Source organism: Lycorma delicatula, chromosome 3, assembly GCF_047948215.1.
Source record: "Lycorma delicatula isolate Av1 chromosome 3, ASM4794821v1, whole genome shotgun sequence".
Classification (NCBI taxonomy): domain Eukaryota; kingdom Metazoa; phylum Arthropoda; class Insecta; order Hemiptera; family Fulgoridae; genus Lycorma; species Lycorma delicatula.
Window position 1 is genome coordinate 25,760,485 of NC_134457.1, and position 19,848 is coordinate 25,780,332.

General features: G+C 28.8%; 1 protein-coding gene across 2 annotated transcripts; it reads right to left on the reverse strand.

Moving 5' to 3' along the window:
• Positions 1-370: 370 nt before the first annotated feature.
• LOC142321467 (dolichyl-diphosphooligosaccharide--protein glycosyltransferase subunit 4) lies at positions 371-19,666 on the reverse strand. 2 transcript variants are annotated; one of them, XM_075359571.1, is made up of 4 exons: positions 19,555-19,666; positions 16,281-16,361; positions 4,636-4,750; positions 371-471 (listed from the first exon to the last, which is right to left on the reverse strand). In XM_075359571.1, exons 2-3 carry the CDS (start codon positions 16,343-16,345, stop codon positions 4,645-4,647), a joined length of 171 nt encoding a protein of 56 aa, XP_075215686.1. In that variant the 5' UTR covers positions 16,346-16,361; positions 19,555-19,666; the 3' UTR covers positions 371-471; positions 4,636-4,644. The 2 variants fall into 2 exon arrangements, with proteins under 2 accessions (XP_075215686.1, XP_075215685.1); XM_075359570.1 differs by lacking the exon at positions 19,555-19,666 and adding an exon at positions 19,399-19,548.
• Positions 19,667-19,848: the final 182 nt, after the last annotated feature.

Below are 19,848 nucleotides of genomic sequence, written 5' to 3' on the forward strand. Positions count from 1 at the left end.
AAGTCCTCCAGGACTTTTTCATTCAGTCCCATCGAAAATGGTTCTGATAATGGACTGACTCAAGTGATCCTACGTGGTCATAAAAGAAACTTATTTCACTAAATAAAAGATTAAATTAAAATTACTATACTCGATGAAAAACAAACTGTGACATGACAATGGCTGCCAATTTTAACTATTTTAAATTATCTTTCACAATTATTAAATTATTATTCACAATTAATTATTAAATTATCTTAGTTGATAATTTCAGACAAAATAATTATAGAATCGCCTTTGGCTAGGCAGAGCTACCTGATCAGCACATGGCACAAAAGTAAGAAAAACTAACAATAACAGAGTTAAATAAATGGAAAGAAATTACACTTAATTTTTTATAATAAATAACTTTATTGTAACATAATAATTGTACACTTAATTATAAATTAATGGTTAAATCAAAAAACTTATTTAAATATTTTTTATCATGATCTGAAACAAAAGAAATATGAAGAGAGTTTTAGTAAAACATTTAATAATAATAAAAAAATCATTATCAATGAAAAATTAAAATTATTTAATTAAAGTAAATACAGTGGAATTCCTACAACTCGAATATTTAAGGGAATAAAAAAAATTTGACTTGAACGAAAAATTTGAAAAATGTTCAGCACCAATTAAGAAAACATTGCATTTTTTCATGTACAACCTTAATTATTATTACATGACATGATTCAGCATTATAAATACAGTATACAGTACATACATACTATTTATATGTACTAACCAGTAGTATGTAGTGAGTAAGTGACTAATAAATACACACAAAAATACTGTACATTAATCACACTTTTTCTCACTGATAGTCAATTTTTTGCACAAAAATTGTTAATGAATGAAAAATACAAAAGGATATTACGAATAGTAAAAGTAAAATATATCACTGTTGTATATAAAACACGGTTCAGTTTTAAATTGAAGGATTGTGCTTTTCAAATAAAATAAAAAGAATATTAAAATTATATAAAATAAAATAAAAACAATATTAAAATTATATAAAATAAAAAGTGAAGAATAATTGGCCTTTCAAGAAAAAAAACAAATTTAATTTAAGAAATTGTTAATATTTGTCTGATGTTTCTTCTGATATCATGTAGTCAATCATTTTTCTATACTTGCCACTGTAGAAAAAACAGATTCTCGTACATCATCTTTTGACTCAACAAATCATCAAACAAGCTGATTTTATGGTGTCATTGTCATTAGCCTTTGCGTTTATCATATTGATTACAATATCTTATATCTTCGTCAGTACTACCAAATACTTATTCACTACTACCAAATCATCTATAGAAACATAATCCCGAAGTTACGTCGTTGAGTATTTGCAAAATATCAGTAACTGACTGCCATTCATTATCATCAGTGAAAACTTTTGTTTTCACTGATTATGATAATCATGATAATGAATGGCAGTTTACATTCTGACAAAATAAGAAGTTGTTGTGAGTTTTTAAATTCAGCTTTTCTAAAGCAGTTAAAAATTGTTGTTAGCTCAATCACATCATTCCAAGATTTTTTAAGTTCCCATAGACAACGAAGAAGATTAATTTCTGGTTTTTGTTTCTTTTCAACCATCTCTAATGTTTTCATTATAATCCTATTCCTGTACATTTGCTTAACATTTTTTATAATGCCCTGATCCATAGGTTGGAGTTTAGCGGTAACATCTGGTGGAAAGAAAATACATTTTATAGACAACAATTCCTGTGGAAACAATTTTGGATGTGCCAGGCAGTTGTCAACAAATAGAATAATCTTTCTATTTTTTTAATGATAATGATTCAATTTGAATAACCATTTTTCAAAAATTCCACTAGTAACCCACACTTTTCTAATGTCTTTGTACTGAATAGGCAAAGTTATAATGTTAGTGAAACAATGACGTTCTTCGATTTACCAATTGGAGAGGTTTCAACTTTTCTGTCCCCAACATGTTTGCATCTATAAGAACTATGACAAGAACCATGGTCTTTATTTCATTTGCCACCATGCTATTCATCACCTTTAAAAGTTAAGTTTTGTAAAACATACAAAACATTTTACAAACATTTGTAAAACAGTCCAGTTTCATCAGCATTAAAAAAATGTCCGATTCTTTGTATGTGCTCATAATTTCTTTCTGCATACTGTTTATGCACGTATACAAACTTCTTCATTTACACTGGCACTTTCACCACAAACATTTCTAAAAATTATTTCATGCTTATCTCAACTTACTAAGACAACTCACACTAGCTTTGAAATCTATACTAGTTAACTGTCTCCCACAGTTCTTGGCTTTTTCATGTAAAATTGGTCCAGTAATAAGTAAATTTTGATCAGGACTGTTTTTAAACCACTCTAAAATGCTTTTTTCAACATCAGGCTACTTTACAAACTTTACTCTTTTGATAACGCTTGAGTTATGAAGGCTACGATTTTTCAAGATTTTTTCACAGTTTTTATAAATCGTAAGCATGTTGGGTGGTAAACCGAATTCTGATGCTTTCACATTTCTCTTCTTTTTCCCTCATCTATTTCCATTATGGGCCTTATTTTATCACCACCTAAAGACAATATTTTTCAATTTCTTTTAGACATTTAAAAAAAAGAACAAAAAGCATGAAGAAACAACTAACTAAACCGAACAAAAACCAAACCAACCTAATTGTATAAAAACTAAATAATAAAAATCATTGAACTAAAGAATAAGAATACACTTCTTTATAGTAACAAACAAACCCAAACAAAACTATGCACACGAGCTGAGACAGTTATAAAGACACATTGACCGACACTTCTTACGAGAAACAAGTTCCAGTGAATACTGACACATGATGTATAAGATTTCACTTCCCTCTTTACTCTATGTTGATTCAACTTTTTTGTTATCGCATAGCACAGGATGAGAAACATGCTTGTTTCATATTTCTGAACTAAATATAAGAGCAGTATTATAGGCCTAATGTTAAACTTTTTATTTTATTTTTTATAATAAACTAATAAATTTTTTACTTGAACTTACAGGATTTTTGTTAAAGGAATTATATTTCCATATAACATATTAAAATACAGCTGGGAATTAGAATAAATTTCAAATTTTAGAAATTTTTGAGTTTAGGTATTTAAGTTACAGAAATTCGACTGTAAATCATTTTTTTAATTAAAAGATGTCTGCATAGTAACAGTCAATATAAACAGGTACAAATATATGTCAATACAAACATAGAGATGTTTGTAGACATTTGTTGGTCTACAGTATGAAGTTACTTTCATCTTCAAAAATAATTTCTGCTTATTCTCGACTTTTTATTGATGTGGATGAAGTAAGGATTTTCTAATTTTCTAGTTTTTTTGACAGTAATTTCAACAATTCAGATATTAGGTATATAAATTGGTCATAGGGAAGATTGTAAACTTCCTCAATCAGAGAAACCTCTTTCCTTATTCATTCATTCCATCTTTCTTGGGTAGATACCACAGGAGATTTGTTGACCCCTGCCCATGATGACATCCTTTCAGTAACCAGCAAAGCTATTAAAAGGTGCCTTTATCAAAATATAAAGATCTGTTAACTGATTTCATTGGGTAAAACTGGACATCCCAACTTCCTCATAATTTAAAAGGCAGATGTAATACAAATGACATCCCAAATACCTATACTACGGAACACCAAAAAATCACAACAAAGTACAATCCCACAAACAACATTACTTAAAATAAATACCAATAATTAAAAATAAAATATTCACTTTTCATTGTTTATAAAAGATTCATTTTTACATTTAAACACAGAAACTAAGTGTTTTATTATTGCTGTTATTAATGTCAATATTGATTACTGTATTGCACAATCAATTTGCGAGATTGCCAACACTCTTGTGAAGAGAGATTTTATATTAAAATTAACAAAAAAAAACTCTGTTTTGTAAAGTGTCATTTCAGAACCAAATTAACAACCACCAAAGAGGCAATTTATCTACAACCAAAAAAAGCATATAGGATATCTGTATAAAAAGAAGTTCTGGAAGATTTTCAATGTCAAAAGAGCAAGTTGATTGTGTTCATAGGGGTATTCAACAAGTGTGCTGATGTAGCTCTGATAAATCAACTTTATCAGAAAGTTCAGAATTGCTTGTTTCACATCCAACAGTGCAAAACATTTTGTAGAAATTGTTGAGAATGGCGCCTTATAAATAGCAGTTAGTACAAAGTCTAAGTGGTGGTGGTGGTGAAGATAAGTCTTACTTAAGTATTTCTGTGTGGAAATGCAGCAACATGTTGACAAAGAAAACAGTTTCTTTCACCGCCTAAATTTTGGTGATTAGTTGTATTTTCATATTAACAAAAACGTTAATACAAACATAACATATACGAGAAAAAAATCTACAGAAACTGAGCAACATATATTTTATTTGCCTGTATTTTATAACACAAAGTCTTTCCCTTCCTGTTGATGTACATGACTTTATCACAAACTCCCACTTAAAAACATAAATGAGTGGGATATGCTTTCACATGTTTGAGATGAATTTGATACTTATTTTTAAATTAGTGAAATTCATACAATATAATTAATTTATAAATTTTTATAAGACTTTTAAATATACAAACCATTTATCTTTATTTTGTGTAATTTGCTGAAATATAGTGATATACAACCACAAGAAGAAACAATGAAACGCCCAAAAAATTGGCAAATACAGCAAGTTGAACATCAGATATCATCCTGTAAAAAAAAAAAAAAAAAACAGTAACAGATTAAAGCAAGCAAACTGAATGAGATATGTAATAAAATTACAAGTTAAAAATAAAACTTTTAATTATGAGAAAGATGGAAAAATGGAACAATTATAATTATGATAAAAATGTAACGAATAAAGAATTATTTTTTCCTATCAAATTAGAGGCTAAAATGAAAAATGAATTAAAATTTTAATTTTTTAAAATTATTATTAAACAATGTACTTTAGTAAATTCAATTAAGTGTGTAAATCATAACATAATACACATGTATTATGTGCAAATAACCTAACTACTACTAGCCTGTTCACATTAGCATTAATGTTAGTTTACAAGAGTATGTGCATGTAATATCAAATCGAGTTAATAAAATGAAATGGCATTATAATCTAGACATTTTTTTTGGATATATTAACCCTTGTAGGACCAAGAGTACACTTGATACATCAAGGACCAAGAAGAGGCCTCAGAGGCCCTGTATGAAAATACGACTAAGTAATAAAGTATCTTACATGTTTTTTTAAGCAATACAGTAATAATAAATAAATTATCTAAGTATTAGTTTATTTGAACATTACAAGTTAAAAATTGAAAATACATCACTTATTAAAAAAATGTTTTTTTTAAATTTATTTACAGTCATTTTAATAATTGGTTTCATAATTTTTGCAAATTACAGTTTTTTTACAGTGATTTCCATACAAATGCTTGAAACACTGCTTACAAGCTGTTTTTTACTTTCAAATTGTTATATATCAATTTCTTCGAAGCTACTTCCCAGACACAAATGTAACATCTTGCACATCACCCGTCAGTTGCAGGTCCAGCTTCAGGTGGTGTATAATGAATCTTTTTTCTAGAAAGCTTCCATAGCACTGTTTTACTAAGGTCGGTTGGATTTTTAGCTCATTCATCAACTTGAGGTTTTACCAGTTCTAGGGCCACATGATGCAGAAAGATAAGCCTCAGGCTGTTGTGATTTCTATGCCAATTAGAGAAGTTTTCTATGAAAAGAGTGTATGAATTTATGCTCACGATATCTATTAGAATATAAAACATGGTCAGAGGTCACCTTCTTGTTCCTCTTTTTACAGAATAATTCCTAGCCATCTCTGGGAATTGAATTAACACCTCCCCTATTGTACTATTGTAGAACAATATAACAACAGGTTTATTTTTGTCATCATCACTCACTTTGTCATCATGATGTTGCGTAGAGAGCATGAGAAGATTATACATAGGCTTTTCCTTAAATGTGCATGAAACTAGAGTAACAGGGGTCATTTCAGAACAGCTATCAATAAAGCCAAACATGGAAGAATGTAAAGGTTTATTTTGTACTTCCTTCAATTCAGTAGGAATGTGTTTTCTGTTTAATTGCAAATTCCCAACAAGATAAGCTTGTTGGTAACTCCCAACAAGATACACAGATGTATAAAATCTATCAGTCATGAGATTTCTACCAGATTTAGCAATCGGTTCAACAAGACGGCAGACAAGTGCTATAGTACCTTTTTCCAAGTCAGATGCTTCACTGTAAAACTCCATATTCAAAACATACCGGCTTTCTGAATCACAAAGCATTCTAATCAATATTTTACAGGCTTGTCTTTCATGAATACTGTAAATGGGTATCAACCTCGAAACATAGAAAGCATTTCTTGAACTTTAGTGTTCAATCCAGGTAAAAGGTACATTGAAAATAAGCTTTATTGTGAAACAGACATCTCACTGGTACAAATTTATACAGAGCCCGATGCTCTAACCTTGTTCTTTATCATCAAATCTTATGATTTCGATTTGATAAATTATTTAATCTATTTCAACTAATTATAGCATAATAAATAGGATGCTCATATAAGATTGACTATAATTCATGATGATCAACTTTATTGTCTTTGTATGTGCCCATGATAATAAGGAGACCAACGAAAGCCAAAAAACTTTGTTTCATTGGTTTCTGAAATGTTTCTCCTTATAGCTTTTTCATTAGAATAAGACAATTTCACATAAAATATTTAACATAAATTTTTGAAATTTCTTTTGCAGAATCACCCCTACCTTCTGGTTTTAGGCCATACTTTTCATGAACAATACTTTCAGTTTGTCTTCTTCGATAACATTGAAGGCAGCTAGCTAATACTAGATCTTGGGGTATTTTCTTTACATAAGTAAATAGTCATGTAAACTGGAAAGTAATATTACCTTGTACATTTTTCACTGGTGTTACTGCAGTGACAAAATTGTCGATTCAGGTTTTAAATCAGTCTTCTTAACAATCAAACTGCATAACGTTTTCTTTCGTTCACTAACCACATCACTTTCATCAAAAATTGCACAATCATAATCTTCCTCTTCATCAAGTTTTTCTATCAATTTAACTCAAAACTAGCTATCATAACCTCAACTGTTTTAGTAAAAACTGAAAAGTTGTATGAATAAATGATACAACTAACAGCAAGAAAATGTCATACGTTCCAAGTGCTGCCAACAAGTGACAGGCCTCCCCTAGATCCAACAAGGGTTAATGAACAAATAAAGACTATAATAACATTTCAAGGTTTGTCTTAAAAAGAGAGAGAGATATTTCTTTTTCAAAGTATTTTTGTACTAACATTGCAAGACGTCTGACATTTTGTATCAAAGTATATTGAATTACTTCAACAATTTCTACTGTTTTAATCAAATTATGGTTGTACAGAAATTTTTCTACTATAAAAGGCACATAGAAATGACTTTCATAAACATATGGATAACATTAAAAATAAGAAGAAGGACCTATTTAAAGTACAGAATTCATAAATCAGTTTATCATTTTTTTTTTAAATTCTGTTTTGTTGTCAGCAAGATAATTTTATGAAAAAATATAATAATTAAATACTGACTATTTAAAAAGTGTAATGCGTAAAATAACATTTGCTCATTTACTATTTCTTAACAAGGCTTCTCATTTATAAATGATTTATTTTTTTATCAATTGAATTAAATGTTAAGTAACTGTAAAAAAACTTTTACAGCTGAAATATATGCTTGCATAGATGCAGGGTGCATACCACTAAGTGTATAAATACAAGCTCAAGAAAATTCATTAGATCCAGAAATATATGCGAGATGGGTTCCCAAAATGCTGTCCGACCATCACAAAACAATGAGAATGCACGCCTCCCTAATATTTCTCCAGCGCTACCACAATGAAGAAGATTTTTTTAACAAAATTGTCACAGGAGACGAGACATGGGTCCATTTCGAAACCGAAGAAACAATAGAACAATCCAAACAGTGGAGCATTCTCATTATCCCAGTAAACCAAAGAAGTTCAAGCAAACCTTCTCCAACAGAAAGTGTATGGCTACTGTGTTCTGGGACCGGAATGGAGTTCTCTTGGTGGAATTCATGGAACATGGCACGACCATCACTGCAGCCTCATACTGCATGACTCTTCAACTTCTACAAAGGGCAATTCAGAATAAGCGGAGAGGAATGTTGTCATCAGGCATTATCTTTTTCCATGACAATACTTGGCCGCACACTGCAGCTGTAACAAAGAAGCTCCTGCAGCGTTTTCGTTGGGAAGTGTTTGATCACCCACCATACAGCCCGGACTTGGTTCCATCCGATTTTCACCTCTTTGCTCACATGAAACACTGGCTAGGAGGAGAATATTTTGGCACAGACATCATCGAGCTGCAGACCAGCATAGAAACGTGGGTGAAAACACAGGCAGCTCCGTTCTATGACGAGGGTATTGGAAAGTTGTTACCACACTACGACAAATGTCTAAATCGGAGTGGCGACTATGTAGAGAAATAGCGTAACTATGTAAGTACTTGTTACAAATAAAAAATTTTTATTTTCACTGTGGTTTTAATTTCGTGACCGATCAGACCTTGAAAAAAATAACCCTCATATTTCTTACTCTGTTTCTTTCTGCAGTAGAAACGAATGGTTTATACTTGTATTATAGTTTTAAAGTATTACAACACTCTCTCAATCAAGCAAGCAAAAAAATGAATGACCACTTTTTACGTTATCAGAATATTTAATTTGAATTATATTTATATACACTTACTGTAATGGGTATTAGCTTAATCATTTTATACTATAAAAGGCACATAGAAATGACTTTCATAAACATATGGATAACATTACAAATAAGAAGAAGGACCTATTTAAAGTACAGAATTCATAAATCAGTTTATCTTTTTTTTTTTTTTAATTCTGTTTTGTTGTCAGCAAGATAATTTTATGAAAAAATATAATAATTAAATACTGACTATTTAAAAAGTGTAATGCGTAAAATAACATTTGCTCATTTACTATTTCTTAACAAGGCTTCTCATTTATAAATGATTTATTTTTTTATCAATTGGATTAAATGTTAAGTAACTGTAAAAAAACTTTTACAGCTGAAATATATGCTTGCATAGATGCAGGGTGCATATAGCCAACTAATCTTTCTATCGCACTGTTGACTAATATTCAATATTAATGTTTACTTTTCATTTTCAATAAACTGATTAGTTCAACTCTTGGTGTCCCAGTACGAATGGTATAGTTGTTTCCTTCTGTAATATGTGGTGTATTAGTTATGATTTGGGTGTATAATGAATTTGTATGGTTTTTGTTTGCGAATTCTTTTTTTACAATGGCAGAATCTAAATCCATAGTTAAGAATAAAAAACTGTGTAGTCAAGCTTGTGAAATAGTTAATAATGTATATAATTTTATTTAGAAAGAACTATAAAGTTAGGAAAATTACAATGATGACAAACATTAATATGCATTCAAAATTATGAAGAAAAATCTGCTGCAGCTTGTGAGATTTCAAGATCACAAGTTTAAAAAATTCTGAAAAGAAAGCGGGATCTTATTAAATCTAAATCATAGTCATGCTCAATTAGCACATCAAAAAAATATAAACTACATTCAAAACCAATTAGTGGACTAGAACAATGCGTTATAAGAACAGTTAAAGAGTTTTATGCAAAATATAATGAACTGCCTATATTAAATAAATTACTTGAACTTCAAAAGAGTATTCAATTTAAAGATTCTAGAACTATACTAGCAGCTATCCTGAAAGAGTTAGGGTTTAAATGGTGTAAAACTGATAATAATAGGAAACCTTTGTTTGAGAAAGAAGTCATCTGAAGCAAGAGGATTGAATAATTAAAAGAAAAATGACTAATTGCAGAAAAGAAAATTCTTCGATAGTTTATTTGGACAAATTGTATATTTCAACGTTTCATTCAAAGAAAAATCATGGACAGATGACAATGGTGTAAGAGTAAATGTATCGATTAATAACGGTGATTAGTTAATCACAATCCACACTGGAGGAGAAATGGGGTTGATTCCTAACACAATGTTAACTTGGAAACCGAATTCAATAAACGGTGACTATCAAAACAGCATCAACAACAATTTCATGAAATGGGCATCTGAAATATTAATTCATGGTCTTCCCCCCCAGACTGTGATCGTTATTGATAATGGGCCATACCACAATTCACTTCTATGGAAGCCTCCACATTTAAATGATAGGAAAAGTGGCATAATTAACTGATAGAGCAATACTTAGTTTAATAAAGCAGTTAATAACATAACTGTATGACATAGTTAAATCACATAGAAATTCAAAAATAAAGAAGCATTTTGATGAACTACTAAAACACAGGCATCAGGTTCTGCGACATCCACCTTACAATCCATATTTAAATCTGATCGAGATGCTATAATCAGCTCTGAAAAGATATGTTTGCAGCATTAACGTAACATTTTTAATGTCAGATATTAAAAAATTAGCAGAAGAAAAAATGAATGAAATGAATAAAAATGATCGGAAACCAGATTGCAAATATGTAAATAAAAGCTAAATAAAACTCCATCTTCTTTGAGTATAAGAAGATGGAACCGCTAATCAACGAAATGACGGATACATTTATCATACATCCAGAATGTGATAGTGGCTTTTCCAATGAAGACAGAGAAGATGGTGAACTTGCACAGATGCTGGACATATAATGCAAATTACAAGTAACTGTTAATAATAATAACAGAACAATCAACAATGAAATCAATCATACAAAAAAAAAAAGAATTTGAAAACTCTAGATATTTAACATCTAATTTAATGTAATTAAGGAGGATACAATGTACATTATTCAAGCACTAGTTAAAGTTTTTTTTTTAGTTTAAAAATGCATTTAATTTAAGATTCTTGTTTTTGCAATCATTATTTATTGATTAATGCTAATTACATAGCAATGAACTGTAACTAAGAAAACATGAAAGCGGTAAATTAAACATGCATAAATAAAAGTACAACAAATTGTTATGGTCCTATCAGATGGGTGTAAGTAAATGTTTTCAGGTTTGGTAGTAATGCAATCTCGGCAATCTCGACAATCTCCAACATAAGCTTTATTTTCATTGTGCACACTTAACTAACTTTTATTAGGATTTGAACCTCAGAACCTTAGATTTTGAAAGTCAGATTTTAAACAAGTGATCTGCAGTGATGAGTTTACCAACAGACCATATTTAAATGCACTTAAAACACATATATATGAATTTTTTTTTTTTTAATTAGAAGAAAACTTTAAAAATAACTTATGACAGTAAAACAATGGAAGACAAAGGTATCTGAAAAACAGTGTAAGAAACATTTAGTTACTTAAGAATAAAGTTCAAAATGAAGATATTTTAAAACAGGGAAAAAACTGATTTTTAAACACTGGACTAAAAAGGTAACAATACTGCTCAATTAATTTTTTTTATTTTGAGTTTTTGAGGTCAGTGCTGATTTAAAATAAACAACTACAAACACTACTAGCCCTAAATTGAAATTTGAAAAATTAACTAACATTGTTATTTTCAGTGAATATGTTTACAATTTCTACATTAAAAATAAATGTAAAAAAATAAACAAGATTTGAAATACTCCAAACACCAACTAGTATTATTTGGTATTTATTCCAAATAGAAATCTCCAATTTATTACATTTTTGGATATAACATGATTCTAAGAGATTTTTATTCTTAGATTTTCCCCTAAACGCAACCATTCAGGAACTATACACCTCACTTCCAGAAGTAACCGTTGGCAATATGTTTGTTCCCTGTTAAACTTAGTTCAATGTTATAATTTTACACTTTATGTTATCTTTTCAATGGAGTTGTATTTGTGAAATATTTCATTATTTTGGTTGACTATTAATAAAAACTGTACATTATTTTCACGGAAACAGTTATACAATATATTAAATCAGGGGCTCAAGTTCTCTACTGATCTCATTTTTGTAGTATGGATTTTACAACAGAGATTTGTTATAATTTATTATTTTTCAACTCCAATGTAACAATAACAAAAAAAAAGTAAATTCTATAATTTCCTTTTTTTGTGGACTTACATTTAACTTACAGAAGGCATATACTGTAGTTGGAAGTACCTTGGCTGTAATTGCTACATTTAGGGAAAAATATCAAAGAATAGAAATATCTTAGAATTATGAGTTACATCTGCAAATGTTATAAATATTGCTGATTTCCCTTTAAAAAGTCTAAATTTGGTCACTGTACTAAAAAAATGGTGAAAAATTCCAACATGACAGTAAAGTGTTTTTAATTTACTCAGAAATCAGGGAAAAGTTCCCCTTTTAATATTTTTCATAGCTTTTCTAGTTTATGGAATCCCAATAATGACACATCTAAAATGAAACTTCATATATAATTATAATGTATGTACATAATACTTTTAACAATTCAATATTATGTAATGATGGGAAAAATAAAATCCAGTACAAGTCAACTAAGACGTCCCCGAACAAACATTATTATTATTATTGTTTTCTCAATTATTAATTCATTTCTAACAAAGATTATGTCTCTAATTTCTACTTATTTCGGATTATTACTTATTACATGTTTGTATAATATATTTGAGTATTGTTTGATTAAATGCAATTGCTATTTATAGATTTTATATATAAGTATAGCATATCCGAGTATTGCTGTATGATTTAATTCTATTTATACAGGATTACTTGATTTACATGGTTAATTCATTCCTGAAAATTGTGACGTAAATCAAAACCTGAATACAATAAGAAATATAAAAAAAAAAAAAAACTTGTTATTTAGTTCAGCTTTGGTTTCTTAAAATAACTGTCCGTTTACTTTGCTTTAATGATAGTTGTAATGATAGTAACTGACCTAGCAACATCTTGTAGCATTTTGTATCAGCTAACAGTCCATTTACAACTTTTGTACTTTGCTCTCAATCAGGATCATTTTCAGTTCATAATCACAAAATTGTTCAATGTATCTCAATGCCTCCTGTAATCCTATTACTGTTAATTATGGCTGATAAATGGAAGATAAGGTTGAAGGTTCACCACTGTCGATTTTTGATGTAAATGTGTCACTGCTGCTCAAACTGTCATACAGCTGCTCATTTGGTGACTTCACTGGTGCTAACAAGTCTTCATTTTGTAAAAGTTGTTTATCTCCTTTCATAAGTTCATTGTCCAATACATGGGTAGAGAATGTTTGTTAATTCCTTTAAAAGCATGGGTATTTTCTGAGTGATAAACAAGCAACAGTTTTTAGTTTACAGTTCCCTTTTGCTTTTCCTCCAAGTAAAAGTGTGAATCGATCTTTAGATACTTTAAAATTGGGCATATGGTGTGCTTTTGCAATAAGAGTACATTTTGGCATCTTTTTACAAAAAAAAAAAAAAAAAAAAAAAAAAAAAAAAAAAAAAAAAAAGCAGTTTCGTCAACATTAAATAATTGCTAAGACGTGTAAATTTTCAAACCATCCTTTGCTTGCATTGCATGGCTTGATATCTTCAGCATGGTATTTAGGTCTTGGTTCATGCAAACTTAACATTCTTTCACAAATAATAATAGTTGTCACGGTAATATGACACTGAGTACAATCTTCTATGAAAATGTTCAATAGTTTTTCAAGGTCAACCATTAAAGGAGATCGTAAATAGACATTTTTGAAGCCTGAAGAGGAACAGCATTTTTTCAGCTATCATAACTGTACCCTCATTTTCAATTACTGAACAAACAGTTGATTCGACGGCCAAGATGATTTTCAATATCAATTTTAAGTAAACCATCATGTTTTTTATCACCTCCAACTTTGTCTCAAGAGTGAAAGTTTTCCTTTTCTTTCTCATAGATTTGAGGTCGAACATAGTTAAAAACACGAAAAAAACAAAATAAAAAGGCAATACGTAAATAATTCACAATAAAATCCTAAAATATCTTGCACAATAAATTACAAATATTGTACGTACTGTGTAGCCTTTGCATCACGCCTTGAACACAAGCCGATCAGAATTATATACTGCACAGTATTATAACGTAAGACAGAATAACCCAACACAACATATTCTCTGAATAGCTAATGGCTGACTGACTGTGATTACTAAAATATTACCAATCTAACACACTTCAGTATGCTATTACTGAAAGGGAAAACCTGTTTCATTGTTTACTGCATTACATGTATATATAGAGGTCAGTGTGTATTGTTTACCGAAAACCCCTTTTTAAGAATTCTTTGATGAATATTATTTTATAACTTATATGCAGAAATTCTGACTGCATTAATTCGAAACCAGACCCGCATTAAGTCAAGGGACAGTGTTATAAAATCAAGTGTGCAAATTCAAAATCGCGTAAATCAAATCGCATTAGTCCAAGGGATTACTGTATATATAATTATAATATAATTAATTGAATGCCCTTGACATAGAAGGGATTTATTTTTACATTTTAAAATTTCCTAAGGTCACATGGTCATTATTCAGTGGCTGTCAAATCAGTACTCACATATTATAATAATTTATGACACTGATTCCTTTTCATTTTCTGCACAATTAGATAATTAAATTACACATTTTTATTTAATTATTTTTTTAAATCTACAGGTGGTGCAAATGTGGTGATATGATTTTAATAAATCTTCATTGGGATCCTACATATGCTAATTTTATTTCCTATTTTGAAGATTTTATGCCATATTTTACTTTTCTTTTTTTTAATTATTAAATTGTAGTTTTTCTACCATTTTAGGGTCTTGCACTTGATTTACAAAATCTATATTTATATATTTTATGCATTTTACTTACCCTTGCATTAGCACCCTCCCTTTGAACCAACTTGTTACAATTACTGCACTGATATTACAAAATTTTAATTTTGGTGGTTATTTTAAGGTGAAACCGACGGCCGATCACGACCGTTCATTTATTTTTATAATCCTCTAATAATGCTTAATCTGAATCCAAAATCAAAATCTGACAAAAAAGTTTTTACATTCATACATATTGAGTTCAATAACAAACTGTTCGTTCATTATTAAATATTTATATATATCAATGGGACAAAGTAACTCTTTGTTTAAAACGATAATTTAATGATGTTGTCTAGAAATAAATTACAATAAGAATATTGGGGATACACAGGAGCTTAGTAAAAAAAAAAAAAACGCCAAAAAACAGTGCATTTCGTGAACACACACTTAAAAAGTATAGGGTTGATTTGTGAATTGCAAACATTTTTTTCTGACATTGTTAAAAATAGATCTGCAGCAAATATTCTCTAAGATAAGAACATATAGATGACAAATGAAGCTCCAAAAATTAATTTAATAATGGACAGAAATGTTAGAGATAAAAACTATAAGAAGACCCAAGATACAAAATAATAGTAAATATGGTTGACAAAAAATTACAAAAAAAAGAAAAAACGGATTGTAGAAGTATCCAACCAGTAAATACAGTGATTGGTGATAAAATTCCATGTAGCATGTCTGAGATGGTCGTAAAATTAAAAATTTTTTAAATAAAATTAACTCATTTAAAATGTAGATGATTTAACAACAAATTATACCAATTAATATACATTTACCATTGTCTCAAGAGCATAACAAATTAGAAAAACTGATAATTATAGCTCCAGTTACAGAAATAAAACTATATTTGATAGGATGATTCATTGCGTTAATTTAATATAAATTTATATCATTTCTTCATTAAATTCATAACAGAATGAAGAGATAACCAAATGAGTACAATAAAATCTCATATAATAAATATTTTGCCTAACTATTTAAATACAAAAAGATTAAAATATTAGAGAGGAAGTAAAGGATAATAAAAAGGATGAAGAGGTGCATCAAACCATTCAAGTGACTGATGATAAAATTAGATAAAACTAAAAAGCAATAAATAACAAAATAAACTTAACTGTTACAAAGAACAAAATAAAAAAATTCAAATAACTTATTTAGCAATAATTTTGAATACTAACCCATACAAAACACTTTAAGCAATAAAACTATAAGACCCATAAAAATCATGTGTGATAGGAGAGAGGAGGGGCAGGAACTTTTACAAATAGGCAAATTTTATCAAAATTATTTAACTCACTCTTGCTTGCTTCAGTGTAAGGTGAATACCCCCACAAATTATTTTTTTTATTGTTCACTTTACATACCGATTCTTAACTTTCACCCCTTGCACATACTTAAAAGTTGGATAATAATACGATCGTGGATCCATTTCCAAAAGTTCAGCACTAAAAAAATTGCACTTTTATCATTTTTAATTACAATTTAACTTACTTAATAAAAAATGAATTTATACAATTTTTAACATTAAAAAAATTCCTTTAAATGAAATTTTTTGAACATTACTTTTTTTTAATAATAATGCTATAAAGAAAACAGGAATATATACGATTTCACTTAATTTTTAACTGTTCAATAAGGTTTACTTCTGTTTATAAAGTTGTAAATGCTATGTAATATATATGCATAAACAGATAATATATTTCACATAAATTTTATTCATAAGAAAAAATTGAAACTTTCATATGAAATCAGCAATCAATAAACATCATTAATAAAGGAGATTCTTGAACTTGCTCCTTCCACACCACAATGAGATCAGATGATACACATATGGTATATTCCATGTAGTAATTCCATAGTAAAATGAACCATAAATTCTTTACTGCAGTACAATCTGTTATGAACATACTAGTCTGGGAGAACTGATAGAATTAAACTATCATTATCAAGAATGAAACTGTAATTTGAATGCAGCATTAAATTTTTCTAGCAATTCCTATCATTACTTACATAGGCTGAATAAAACTACATACAACTACCAATATTACTAGTGTCAACTTTAATTACATTTTTAAACGTATCTACAAAAATCTAACAATATTAGTTAATTTTATTAAAAAGTATGTAATATACAAGCATATGTTATAAACTGTTTAATCATCAACCTACTGGACATGTTTAATTTTGGAAAAGCATCCTCAAAGAACAACACTAAAAAAGTTAGTCACATTTTTATTCACATCTCAGTAAAATCATATTACAGAAAATCAATTCTTGATGTGTTTTTAAATTATACAAATTATAATAAAAGCATTTATTACCTTTACATTATAATTTAAGACATTAGACAATTTCTTAAATCTTGGAATTAGATAATTAGCCAATCTAGTTACCAATAGTGGTTTAGCTAAACTCTGTCTAATTCACATTACTAATTTTTGAAATAAGTACAAAGATTACAATTAATAGAACCATACATATCATATAGACTTTAATACAGCCATTTGTTCAGAAAGGGACTCTTAGGGAGAAAAAATGAAAATTATCACATTAATAAATTTTTACAGATCAAAAATGGAGCTGTTATCCACTGGATAAAAAACTCCATTTTAATTGGAACATTTATCAAATGATTAGGCAATCGAACAGTTATGGTACAAAGACAAATAAATATATTAACACATAAGTTAAGAAATTTTTTCTAGGTACTTCTATATTAGATATTATACAAATTTTAGTTAATAATCTTTAAAACCAGAACTTAAAACAAAAAATAAATAATTTACACAAGTGATGACTACAGATAAAAATTAAACATGAATATTGCTCATCAAAGATTAGAAAGCGTAAACACATAGATGCACATTAGTTCTACATGGAGTAGAACTATTCCAAAATTAGTGTTATCATTGCTAATAGTGCAGCGTACTGTTAATTGCAATAAGGTACTGCAAAAGAACATCATAGGTAGCAAGAAGCCAGTCGCAGTCCACCTGCAACCAGCACATCAACTGAATTTTCTAAACTTGGAGTAATAGGTGACTAATTCATTACTTGGTATTCCTGAATGCATTATTATCAACCTTGATTTTGATTGCAGGAATGAGATTGGATTGTTATCTGATAATCATTAAAAATCTAGTCATAATCATAAAAATTGTACAAGCAAATTCAGTCTACAGAACAAATAAAACACAAGATTTAGATTAAAACTTAGAACTACATAATTTGCTTTAATAGCAGGCACATACAACAATACATGTATTTAAGATTTATAAAAGAAATTAAATCAATCCTATCTTTTATTTAACTAATAGAAAGTATTTGTGATTAAATAAATTGGTAATTCTGAACAATTAATTGATCAACTCCAATTTTTTTCATATTTTCATACTATAGTAGATATGCTTAGGATCAGGTAAACACAATATCTAAATGTCATAAAGCAAGATTTGGACAGAAAGAGGCTCATGCAAGTTCAAAGCCTGCATCGCATTATTAGTACTCTAGTAAATTAGCAATCGGTTTTGTAAGTTATGGTGACTTGTTCAGATGCTAATCCATTCTGTGGAGAAAGGTTCGGGCTAAGGTGTTAGAATTTTGTGTAAAGCAGTTAGGATTAGGATTATAATTAGAGTTATGGTTAGTTTTGTGAAGGGAGGTTAGGAGTAAAGTACCAATGTAAGGTAAGACTAAATTCCAATTCTTACAACACTAGGACATCAATTTATAAAAACATAAATATAGTCTCTTCAGAGAAACTGTTTTGTGCTTCTGGCCATGTGTACAGCGGAAAATCATCTTATGAACAGCATAATCAGTGATCTCCAACAGCTGACTTTGAGATCTGACTCTTGACTATTAAACTTAAGCAAATGGTTTACTTTGTATTTCAGCAATTAATTTATGTTGATTTCACTTTTCAGTCAATTCATAAGTCAGTAAGAAAAAATTTTACATTGATCACGCAATTGCTCAGTATTACCATCAGTTAAAAATAAAAAAGTAAAATTTATTTCAATTATCCTGTATCTCATTACCAAGAATTCACCTGCAAAGTAGAGTTTATGATTTAATGAAACCGGTTTCCAGAAAAATTAAATTTCTTAAAAATGTAATAAAACTGGAAATATAAAAAAATTTAAATGTAATTAGCCTAGTTTAATGAAGGAATAAAACTATCATTCTATAAAAATTGTTGCTGATCCAGAAAATTTGTTACTGGTGCTAAGTAATTATTTACTCCAAAAACTTCTAGCAAATTTTATTTTAGAAATAAAATAGATATGCCAAACTGTCATACAATGAACTCCCTTGTAACTAAGCCAGTAACAATGTACGTCTGAAGTGATACTTTTATATCAAATAACTACTAACTCGTCACACAGATATTTTGGATGAAGTATCTTTTTAAGTTAAAATTTTATGAAATAAAAAAAAAACAATAATTAACTTAACTACAAATGTACTATTTTTACATACCAATCAATAAAATTAGTTAATTTACTAAGGCTAAGTTTTGAAAGAAAAGTATTGAAAGATCAACTAGCAATTCGTTAACAGAAGGTGACACATGTACAAGCAAAGTTGTCATTATATAAACAGAATTAATTAAACAAAGTATGTAAATTGACTTACTTATTGAAATTTTATTGAAAAGTTAACAGATGCAAGACACGTAAACAAAACGTGTTTTTTTCACTCGAAATTCAACCAACGACCTTCGGAATTATTTCAAAAAGTTGTTGGTTAATAAGATGGTGGCTTTTGGCAATAAATTGTACTTATAATATTGATTAAACAATTGATAGGAACGTTCTTATTAGAAATAGATTTTTATCCAATACTGGTGTTTTTTTATCAATTACGTTAAAATTAATGAACCAATTATTTTAAATACATTTTTACAAAGCTTCAGTAGCACATTTTCAT